This window comes from Scyliorhinus torazame, chromosome 13 (genome assembly GCF_047496885.1).
Source record: "Scyliorhinus torazame isolate Kashiwa2021f chromosome 13, sScyTor2.1, whole genome shotgun sequence".
NCBI classification, from domain to species: Eukaryota; Metazoa; Chordata; class Chondrichthyes; order Carcharhiniformes; family Scyliorhinidae; genus Scyliorhinus; species Scyliorhinus torazame.
Window position 1 is genome coordinate 208,796,249 of NC_092719.1, and position 12,374 is coordinate 208,808,622.

Consider the following 12,374-nt stretch of genomic DNA (forward strand, 5'->3'; position numbering starts at 1 on the left):
GGGTCACTGTCCGTGTGGAGTTTGCACATTCTCCCCGTGTTTGCGTGGGTCTCGCCCCCACAACCCAAAGATGTGCAGGGTAGGTGGATTGGCCGTGCTAAATTGCCCCTTGGGAAAAAATTAATTGGGTACTCTAAATTTTTTTTTTTTAAGTTTGTGTCTTTATCTGCTCTGTATCCAGGTGAATAACCAATGCTAAAATAGAGAATCCTGATCAATGTATTCTGCCTTTCTAAAAAAACAAGCAACACTTCTAGTTAACTGGCAGACCAACAATTTTTAGCTAGAATGTACTTCACTTGGGAAAGTACTCATCAAAATATTGTTTGTCATCCCACTTTCCTTTTTGTTTTACAATCTTGCGAATGAAATGGGACACATTTGGCAGCTCTAACGAAGAAGGGACAGTTCCAATGAAGGATTAATGACCTGTTTGGGCACAGTTTGTTCAAATCTTTGTACAAGGGCAGAATAACAAAACGATTTATGTGCTTCTCTACTATCCTCAGGTTAAATAAAAGCCAGTAAGTATTTTATCGGGAAAGTTAAACCTTTTTTTTTGTCTGTAAATTTGAGCCCCTCTCCCAAGAAATTGGCAAATGAAGTAGGCTTATACTTTAGAGAGAAGGAATTGAGGAATCCAATGCAAAGGTAGAGGTTGTCCATGAAAAATAATCGACCAACTGAATCCGACAGTCCTTTTCCTCTCCGAAAATTCCCCTTTCTAATCCCAAGTATTTTGTGGTGTCCTGTGTATTTTGTTCTCTGTTTGCAACGTGGGATATTATGTGCAGCAGACTGCAGTGCCAAACCTGCCCTGAACCAAAATTTGTATCACACAGATTCCCAGAAGCTGACTCGGATCTGTGGACTGGTGGATGTGATTGTCAGTAACCCTCCATATTTGTTTCATGAAGATATGTCTGGGCTAATGCCCGAGATCCTCAAGTAAGTCAAACAGAACATTGTCTCCACATTTCCACAAAACCCAATGAATCCTGCTTGTCCCCCATTGTACAGAGAGTGAGACGGAGCTGTTTTTTCTTTTCATACCTGCGCTCTGTCTGGATTTAAATTCAGCCCAAATTAATGGAGTAAAAGATCCCCTTTCAATTGACGGTCCGGGTCTGTAGTAAATTATGGATCTGCTCGAGATATATTCACTTTTTCTATTCATTTATGGGATGTGGGTGTCGCTGGTTAGGCCCGCAGTTATTGCCCATCCCTAGTTGCCCTTCAGATGGTGGTGGTGAGTTGCTTTCTTTAACCACTGCAGTCCTTGAGGTGTAGGTACAACTATAGAGTGCTGTTAGGGAGGGAGCTCCAGGATTTTGACACAGGAACAGTAAAGGAAGGGCGATATATTTCCAAGTCGGGGTGCGCGTGCCGCAAACCTCGTTATCACCACCAGGGAGGGATCAGAGCATGGCGCCCGAATCGGCGGCGGGAGGGGACCTCGATTTTGGCCGGATACCCGATTCTCTGCCCAATTGCGGCTCACGTTTGCGGCATCCTGAGGTGGAGAATTTTGTCCATAGTGTATGTGGATTTTAGGAAAGCATTTGAGGAGTCTCACAAGACATCTGTTACAAAAATGTGAGTTTATGCAGGTGCTTTTGAGGTAGGCCAGTCATAAATGTATTGAATTGCACAAAATTTTATGACATATGAAGAAATCTGAAAATGCATAAAATAAAATAATAATAAATATTCCGGGATAATCTCAACAGGTCTGGCAGCATCTCTGGAGAGAGAGAAACAAAGTTTTTTTAAAAATTTAGAGTGCCCAATTCATTTTTTCCAATTCAGGGGCAATTTAGTGTGGCCAATCCACCTACCCTGCACATCTTTGGGTTGTGGGGGCGAAACCCACGCAAACACAGGGAGAATGTGCAAACTCCACATGGACAGTGATCCAGAGCCGGGATCGACCTGGAACCTCCGTGCTGTGAGGCAGCAGGGCTGACCCACTGCACCACCGTGCTGCCCGAGAGAAACAAAGTTGACATTTTGAGGCCGTATGACTTTTTCAGAGCTGGTGTGTTGCAGTTCACTCGGAATCTGACACTGAGTTGCTGTGCCAACACATACCTCTACATGCTGTAGCCACCTGGGTTGGCCAACTCCCGACGTAAAATAGAGAACAGCAAAGGCTGCAGGGAAATTCAGCCAACAGAGGCAGAAACTAGCAGGTGCAAGTTTACTGTGTATTAAACTGCAAAAGCCCAGACAGCATCGATACAAGCAGCCATCTGCATAATAATGTAGCAGCCATCTACATACTAATGAGCGATCCCCGGGTACAATCGAAACATTTGGGATAAACAAGGCCAAGCCAGACTCCTCGGCGCCAGCAGGAGCCAACACAAAAGAGGTTAACGGACACCTCAAGACCGCCCATCGATCAGGGAACCGCTCCAGTATGGGAGAAATCGAACCAAGCGATCGGAACAAAGTCCAATCACTTGGAACCAGGTACAGGGTCCGCCCCGAAAGGCGGGAAGCCCCTGGGAACTATAAAGTTAAGCCCCCAAGTTAAAATCGTCCTTCTTGACCGGGTCACTCAGCAACGCGAACCAACCCTTGACAGTGACCGGTTCAGCTGCCGCCAAGAGCCCGTAAGTCTTAAGTCAACGCTCGCTACGAGATAGGCGCTCCTAGCTACCAGTCCATACCAACTTTGAATCCCGCAGACTCAGAACCCGAACGAAAGGCCATTTGTTCCCCTGACCTGGTGGGCCAGTCCGAAGCTAAGTATAGGCCTGTTAGTTGTAGAAGTAGCTGAGAAGTAGAATTTATGCATGAGTAGCGATTTACTGTGTATAATAAATGTGCTTTGATTTGAATCTTACTAATTGGTGTATTGAGTTGTTGATCATTACTTGAACTTGAACCTCGTGGTGGTATCATAAAGATACCTGGCGACTCGAGAACAAAGGTTATAAAACAGAGCCAATTAAACCAACCAAAAGTTAGCATCAATGCAGATTGTAGCCTGGAGCTAGGAACAGTGATGGTAGAGGCTCCAATGTTCTTTCCATCACATAGCTGACCAGGAATCCCTCCGTCTCTTACTGCCTGCCATTGGCGTGTGTGTTGGAATGATTTGCAGGTTGATGCTCAACCTGTTTGGGTGCTTTATGAACACAACTTTCTTGGCCGTCAAGTCCCGTGGTGGGAATAAAACTCAGAACTCCTGAACCACAGCAGGGGCACAACCCACTACATCACAAAACTACTAGATAGAATGCTGTCCACACATAAATGATGTTTCAAGATTATGTATTGTATTCAAAAAATTTAGGCTGATAAGCAAAAGCCTGACATCTCAAAATGGAAGGAAGGGAATCATTGTTATTCCCACCTCCTGCCAGCCACTTGTGGCTGCTGAGTCTTGTTGCAATATTTATCTGGTTATAAATATGGTGGTTAATATGGTCACCTTTCTTATTCCTAATTATGAGTGTACTTTCAGAGTCGCCAGGTATCTCTCGATACCGCCACAAGGTTCAACCCAAATACCGATCAAAAAGCCAATACACCAGTTAGTCAGTTCAAAGTCAATACTATTTATTTACACACACACTGAGATCTACTCGTGCACAACAGTACTACAAACTAAACTATCTCTAACGCTAACGCCTATACTTAACTTCGGATGCCCACTTAGTCAGAGGAACAATGGCCGTTGTTCGGATCTGAGGCTGTTGGGTTCGAAGAGAAACAGGAGAACAGCTAAGGTCGGCCGTCTGGTAGCGAGCGTTGACTTTGAACTTACTTGCTTCTGGTGATGCTGGTAGATGGGTCTCTCCGCCTAAGAGCCAAATCCAAGAGAGCGAACCTCGTGGGGGTTCCTTCTTATACTTGGAGGGGCTTCGCGCGCTTTTAGGCGGGCCTTAAACTTGGTCCCAATTAATTGGGCCGCTTCTCGATCATTGTTATCGATCTTAACCAATAAAAGGGGTGGGTGCCCTGATGGCTGGGCGTATCCTAGGTGATCGTTGGCCTTGCTTTGTTTGTGTCTTTCGGTTGGGATACTGGCACCGGGATGTCTGCGGCAGTATCAACTACCTGAGTGTTAGTCCTTTGTTCCTCGGAGACGGGCCATCAATATGCTAATCGACCCAGAGTTTCGATTCCGTCTGGTAACTGCTTCCCAAATACACATTCAGGCACTGTGCCTGCTTGTTGTCTAGCATTGTCCACATTTCCCTACATTCTTTGTGGGCGTCCATTTTGTATTCTGGAAGCGGCCATCCCAGATAGCTATAGTCTCTAACGTCCAGTGAATAGATCATTCATTCAACCAAGGAATCCTGGTAGCACCAACCCCCTGAGAACGTCAGGGCGAAAATAGCATGAGGCCATTCACAGCAAGAAAGAAGAGTGAGAGAATCATAGAGGATAAAATCCAGAAATTTATTAAAGCTTTTTCTTTGCCTGATTGTCTCCAGGCACGAGGACCACGATGCGCTAGATGGTGGAGCAGACGGATTGGATGTCATCAAAGCTATACTGCAGCTTGCGCCTACTGTTCTTAAGGATCATGGGTAAGTGCGGATTATTATCATTGGGCGGCACGGTAGCACGGTGGTTAGCGCTGTTGCTTCACAGCGCCAGGATCCCAAGTTCGATTCCCGGCTTGGGTCACTGTCTGCGCAGTCTGCACGTTCTCCCGTGTTTGCGTGGGTTTCCTCCGAGTGCTCCGGTTTCCCCTCTCAGTCCCAAAAGATTTTGGCTGGATTCACCCAAAATGGGGCTATGTCCCCAGGTCGGCGTAAAAACGCTGGTGTTTCACTCCGAAAATTCCTGAAGCAATTTTGAGCCGATTCAATGCCATGCACGGGGCTAGCAGGGACCCGGAGTGATTCTCGCAGCTTTGCCTGCGGATACAGGCCCCTGCACCTCCGGTTCTGAGCCCGCGCACGCGCAGGGCGGCCTCCAGCGGTAACTTCATTGCAGTGTTAATGTAAGTCTACTTGTGACAATAATATTATTTACATTCCAGTGTGAATGTAGCAATGTAATACTGTCATTTCTTTTAATTTATTGCTTTCTGCATAATATGTACAGACACACCCACTATGATTATGTTATCAGCCTGCCCTGTGTTAATTGTATTGAAGTTGTAGAGAGCTCTGTGCAGATTGAGGCCATTGATTGGATCGTTACTTGAGCACGTATAAAGAGAAACTTACTGATACTGTCGTGTGGTTGAGTTAGAAGGTATGATGTACGTGTTATGTTTCACTCTGTGAATAAATCTGAACTGAATCTGGATTGGCTCCAGTTTTGCCCTTACCTCTGTCACTGAGTGGGACAGGGGCCACAATGTCAGTGGGAACATGGTCACCTCCAGCCGGTGGGAAACTCCCTGAAAATCCCGCCACAAATTAAGTTAGAAATTTTGGGGAGAATCACACCCTCAGTCTCCAAAACGGAGACCTCCACCCGCAGAGTTCCGTAAACGATGAGCAGGTCAGACAGCTTCTGTGGAGATAGAGTTAACATTGTTTCAGATTGCCAGCCATTCAGCTGAACATATCTTTCTTTCCATTTTTATTTCAGCTTCCAGCCTTTGCAACTTTTCCTTTTTACCTATAAGGTGTCTTTCCGCCGGATCTTTCCTCCCCACAGTGAAGAACCTGGTTTATGTTCCGCCTTTCCCCAACAGTGACAGGAATGGGACTAGGTTTTTTTTTTCATGATTGCAGAGATTCTGGAAGGATTTGTTTAATATTAAAATTACAGATTTCACTGGAAAACTAAGTTACAAGGATGGGTTGATTTATGGTTTTGGTTATTGATCGGCTCAGAGATTAGATAGAGTGCCTTAAGCTTTTTCTATTCATTTCATCAGTGCCAGAGGGCTGTTACTAAGCAGATGTTTTTTATCCTCTTACTGGGAAATGTGGATAACAGTCCAGATAAGCTGGGTCTGTACAGCACGTTCCTGTTAGCATTGCTGAGTCCAAAGTAAATAGAATTGATGTACATGTGTAGAAAGTGCAAGGCCTTTCTAGAAATTAATTCACTATGTTCTCATTATTCATTTGTGAGGCTACAGTGCCAGAAATATCGCAGAGATATTTTTTATTCCACTGCCCTTTTTGGAACAGTTTTTTTCCCTTATCCCCTTACTGCATCAGGGCCCACCTCTCATCTAAGGCTGACATTGATGCGGAGATCCAACATCTTCAATTTGCGAACACAACCTTCGCTGAGGACACAAGTCTTTGATGGCCGCAACATCAGTGCTGACACCAAGATCTTATGTACAAGGCAATCCTGACAACTCTTCTGTACAGCTAGGAAACTTGGACAACGTACAGACGCCACCTCAAGATGCTGGGGAAGTACCATCAACGCTGTCTGAGAAGGATTCTCCACATCAGCTGGGACGACAGGCGTACCAACATCAGTGTGCTAAGAGCACCAGTATCAAGCCATGATCATCCAATACCAACTCCGCTAAGCCAGCCATGTGCTTAGGATGGCAGAGTCCCGACTGACAAAGTAAATCATCTTCGCCCAGCTCAAGGAAGGCTCCCGAAGAAGAGGAGGAAGCGCTTCAAAGACACAATGTAACAGCCTCCCTGAACAGGCGGCGTCGGAATGTGGCGACTAGGGGATTTTCACAGTAACTTCATTTGAAGCCTACTTGTGACAATAAGCGATTTTCATTTCATTTCATTTTCATTTTTCACAATGTTTACCTCAAGAAATGCAACATAGACATCAACGGCTGGGAGACCTTTGCTCAGAAGAGACCTACATGAAGAAACCTCATGATTGAAGGAAGACAATTCTTTGAGGACACCTGACGGCAAGAGGAAGCCAGGAAAAGGAGCCTGAGAAAGTGATCTAGAGACCAAAGATCAATCCCACCTCCTGAAAACACCTGCCAGGTGTGCGGTCAAAGATGCAGCCCCAGAATCGGGCGTATCAGCCACGCAAGGACCCACAGAACCCATGACCAGTAACACTGAGTTTCTTAGACAATCACACGCACTAGAGGGTGATCGCCGAAGAAGACTACATATGAGCAAAGTGCAGCAATTAGTTATTACAGGAAGCATCTCAATTTTGGGGACAAAATACTTTTGAGGATTAACCTTTTATTTTTCCAATTTGTGAAAAGGGGTGGCTACAGAGATAGTGGGTGCATTGGTGACCACCTTTCAAAATTATATAGGTTCTGGAATAGTTCCTGCAGGTCGAAAGGTAGCAAATGTAACCCCACTGTTTAAGAAAGGAGGGAGAGAAAATGGGGAATTACAGACCTGTTAGTCCGACATAAGTAGTATGTAAAATACTAGAATTTATTATAAAGGATGTGATAACTGGACAATTAGAAAATAATTATCTGATTGAACATAGTCAAAATGGCTTTATGAAAGGGAAGTCCACCTGTTGTTTTGAGGATGTTACTAGCAGAATAGATAAGGGAGAACCAGTGGATGTGGTGCAATGCAGTCAAGTGTTGGCTTTAGATTTATATCCTGAAACCCTTAACATTTAGGGGGAGACAGTGGGTTAATGGTAATGTCACTGGACTAGTAATCCATAGGCCCAAACTAACCTGGGGAGTAGGGTTCAAATCTCACGTAGCTGGTGGAACTTAAACTCAAGACATAATCATGGAATAGAAAAGCTACTCTCAGTGATAATGGAACCATTGTTGATGGTTGTAAAAATCCATCTGGTTCACAAATGTTCTTTAGGGAAGGAAATCTGCTTTCCTTACCTGGTCTGGCCTACATGTGTTTTCAGACCCACATCAATGTGATTCGCTTTTAGCTGCCCTAGAAACGGTCTAACAAGCCACTCAGTTCACAGGCACGCCAGCGACACCCACATTCCATGAAAGAATTAATTAAATTAGAACAGAAGAAATTCATTCCTTCGAGCCTGCTCCACCATTCAGTGAGATCATGGCTGGAGATTATGGCTGATCTTCTACTGCAACACCATTTTCCTGCACTAGCCCAATATCCCTCGATGCTTTTAATTTTGTTTTTAAATTTAGAGTACCCAATTCATTTTTTCCACTTAAGGGGCAATTTAACATGGCCAATCCCCCCAGCCTGCACATCTTTTGGGTTGTGGGGGTGAAACCCACGCAAACACAGGGAGAATGTGCAAACTTCACACGCGCAGTGACCCAGAGCCAGGATCGAACCCGGGACCTCGGCACCGTGAGGCAGTAGGGATAACCTACTGCGCCATCGTACTGCCTTCTCAATGCTTTTAATGTGTAGAAATCTATGAACCTCAGTCCTGAACATACTCAGTGATTGAGCTCCCATGCCCCTCTGGAGTAGAGAATTCCAAAGATTCACACCCTCTGAGTGAAGAAATTCTTCCTCCTCTCAGTCCTGAGATAACCTGCCTCACCGCACAGGACCTTCAACCGACGTTATACACCAGATACATCAATGACATTTTTTACCTTCGGACCCACGGTGAAAAATCACTGAAACAACTACACGATGAGTTGCATCCCACCATCAGACTCACAATGGACGACTCTCCAGAATCGGTTGCATTCCTGGGCACACTCATCTCCATCAAGGTACCGCAAGCCCACGGGTAACCTCACGATGCTCCACTTCTCCAGCTTCCACCGTAAACACATTAAAGAAGCCATCCCCTATGGACAAGCCCTCCTTATACACAAGATCTGCTCAGACGAGGAGGAGAGTAACAGACATCTACAGACGCTGAAAGATGTCCTCATATAAACGGGATATGGCGCTCGACTCATTGATCGACAGTTCCAACGCGCCACAGCAAAAAGCAGCACCGACCTCCTCAGAAGACAAACACGGGACACAACCGACAGAGTACCCTTCGTCGTCCAGTACTTCCCAGGAGCGGAGAAACTACGATATCTTCTTCGCAGCCTTCAACACGTCATCGCTGAAGACGAACATCTTGCCACGGTCATCCCCACACCCCCACTACTTGCCTTCAAACAACCGTGCAACCTCAAACATACCATTGTTTGCAGCAAACTACACAACCTTCAGAACAGTGACCACGACACCACACAACCCTGCCATGGCAATCTCTGCAAGGCGTGCCAGATCATCGACATGGGTACCACCATTACATGTGAGAACACCACCCACCAGGTACGTGGTACATGCTCGAGCAACTTGGTCAACGTTGTCTACCTCATACGCTGCAAGAAAGGATGTCCCAAAACGTAGTACATTGGCGAGACCACGCAGACGCTGTGACAACAGATGAATGGACATCGCAGGAATGTTCCCTTCCAGTCGGGGAACACTTCAGCAGTCAAGGGCATTCAGCCTCTGATCTTCGGGTAAGCGTTCTCCAAGGCGGCCTTCAGGACACGCTACAACGCAGAATCGCCGAGCAGAAACTTATAGCCAAGTGATCCACACATGAGTACGGCCTCAACCGGGACCTTGGATACATGTCGCATTACATTCACCCCCCACCATCTGACCTGGGCTTGCGAAATCCTATCAACTGTCCTGGCTTTAGACAATACACACCTCTTTGACCTGTGATTATCCCTCTCTCCAGTTGCTCCGTCCGGACCTGTAGACTTAATTACCTGCAAAGACTCACATTCAAAGTATCGTCTTGCATCTTTGACTTTGTCTATATATATATGTTTCTGGAACCTACCTCTTCACTCACCTGAGGAAGGAACAGTGCTCCGAAAGCTAGTGATTCGAAACAAACCTGTTGGACTTTAACCTGATGTTGTAACACTTCTTACTGTGCCCACCCCAGTCCAACGCCGGCATCTCCACATCGTATTTAAATGGGAAATAGATAGATTTCGAGACTCTAAAGGCATCAAGGGTATGGAGAGAGCGCAGGAGTATAGCGTTGAGATAGATGATCAACCATGAGCATATTGAATGGCGGAGCAAGCTGAAAGGACCGAATGGCCTACTCCAGTTTTCTTTGTTTCTCTGTCAATTGCTTGGGCACCTGCATGTTAGCTTTCTTTGACTCACGAACAAGGACACCCAAGTACCTTTGAAGTTCAACACTGCCCAGCTTCTCACCATTTAAGGAATACTCTGCACTTCTGTTTTTCCTCACGTCTCTCACAATGTATTCCACCAAATGTTTTGCCCACTTGTTTTGTCATTCCAAGTACCCTTGAAGCATCGTTGCATCTCCCTCAAATCCACCTAGAATTGTCATCTGCAAACTTGGAAATATTGCATTTAATCCTCACATCCTGATCATTGATCTAGATTGCGAATTGCTGATACCCAAGCTCTGACCCGTGCCAACCTGAGAATGACCCATTTATTCCAACTCTGCTTGTTAACCAATTCTCAATCTATGCCAGCACATTACCTCCAATCCCATGTGCTCTAATTTTGTTTACTAACCTCTTGTGTGGGACCTTATCACAAGCTTTCTAAAAATCTAAATATATCACATCCAGTGGTTTCCCCTGATCTATTCTGCTAGGTACATCCTCAAAATTACTCCAACAGATTTGTTAAACATGATTTCCCTTGGAGGAGAGATGGCTGAGAGGAGATCTGTTTTTTTAATAACTTCATTGTCTGATAGAGTTATTCAAAATTATTATGGGTCGAGACAGAGTGGATGGGCAGAAACTGTTCCCACTTATGAAAGGATCAAGGACAAGAGAGTTGGCACAGATTTAAAGTAATTGGCAAAATTTGCCTGTTAGCTGAAAAAGAAGAACGTGCAGGGCTATGGGGAGAAGGCGGGGAAATGGCACTCAGTGTGAATTGCTTATTTGGAGAACAAGTGCAGCACGATGGACTGAAATGACCTGGCCTGCAACAATTCTGTGATTCTGAAGCTGGTTATGAACTCATAATCTTTTGACTGAAAGGTCAGAGTGTGCTACCATTAAGTTAAAACTCTTAACAACTTTTAAGCACCATAGAAAGCATCCTATCTGGCTGCATCACAGCCCGGTATGGCAACTGCTCGGCCCAAAACCGCAAGAAACTTCAGAGAGTCGTGAACATGGGGGCAGCATGGTGGCTCAGTGGGTTAGCCCTGATGCCACACGGCGCCAAGATCCTAGGTTCGATCCCGGCTCTGGGTCACTGTCCGTGTGGAGTTTTCTCCCTGTGTTTGCGTGGGTTTCGCCCCCACAACCCAAAGATGTGCAGGCTAGGTGGATTGGCCACGCTAAATTGCCCCTTAATTGGAAAAGAAAATGAATTGGGTACTCTAAATTTAAAAAAAAAAGAGTCATGAACACAGCCCAGTCCATCACACGAACCTGCCTCCCATCCATTGACTCCATCTACACCTCCCACTGACTTGGGAAAGCGGGCAGCATAATCAAAGACCCCTCCCACCTGGCTTTCTGACTTCCAACTTCTCTCATCGGGCAGGAGATACAAAAGTCTGAGAACACGCACAAACAGATTTAAAAACAGCTTCTTCCCCACTGTTACCAGACACCTAAATGACCCTCTTATGGACTGATCTGATTAATACTACACTTCTGCGTGCTTCACCCAATGCCGGTGTCTATGTATTTTGCATTGTGTACCTTGTGCTGCCCTATGATGGATCTCTATGTCTATTTGAAACCCTGGATATGTGTTATCCCTTCTTAGTTTCCAGATAACAGAGATTCAGGCTGTGCTTTTTGGCAAAGTTTCGTTGAACTTTATTTGTCAGCTATGTCTACTGGTAAACTTTGGTTACAATACAAACTTAGGTCAGATTGATTGTCTTTAGCGAATACAGTAGTTGAGTTTTAAAATACAATTACCAACCTTGGTTATTCTTCAAATCATGATACATAGTACAACATTTCTGATTCATTTAAACAAAAGAAAAATGGTGATTTAGCAAAAGTAAGCAAAGAAAATAAGTTTCAGAAAGAAATAGATTGATTCCGGAATGGATTTTTCCAACCCGACAAGTGATTTTCAAAAAGATTATTATCTTAAGGTTTCGCCTTCTTTTCATCTCTGATTGGCTTTAACTAATTTATAATTCACTCAATTCGACCAAAGTGTCTGTCTGCCAATTTTGAGAGAGATATGTATTTAAATAAGTTGGTGTGAATTTTCCATTCCATCGCTTGCCAATTTTCCTATTAATCAACACCTGTTATCTCAACATTAATTAGAAAATAACACAGCCTTCAGAGCATTATGACCTTAGACTGTGTATTACCATGGAAACGGAACTGTCCAAGCTGGGAAAGCAGTAACATACAATGGGGTCTTTTTGCTAGTTGGCGTCATTGACCTTCAGTCTCTAGCTGTTTGCAAAATGTAAAACCTGAGAAAGAATATAGAGAATGTTATCTGGATTAACCCATCGCGGATTCCCAGCTATAGTTGCACTGAATAAGTTCTCATTTAAACCTC

At 44.8% G+C, this 12,374-nt stretch overlaps 1 protein-coding gene across 11 annotated transcripts in view; it reads left to right on the top strand.

Moving 5' to 3' along the window:
* hemk1 (HemK methyltransferase family member 1) overlaps positions 1-12,374 on the top strand; it is a 134,041-nt gene that overhangs the window by 80,468 nt on the left and 41,199 nt on the right. For 9 of the 11 annotated variants that reach the window (XR_011934223.1, XM_072472988.1, XM_072472990.1 and 6 more), the window contains 2 exons: positions 843-948; positions 4,455-4,550. Coding sequence is in view for 10 of the 11 variants with exons in the window: in XM_072472988.1 (XP_072329089.1) it covers positions 843-948; positions 4,455-4,550 (202 nt within the window). In the remaining variant the exon portion in view is untranslated. Of the gene's footprint in view, positions 1-842; positions 949-4,454; positions 4,551-5,568; positions 5,849-12,374 lie in introns of those variants that run through there. The other 2 variants (XM_072472992.1, XM_072472989.1) reach the window with 2 other exon arrangements.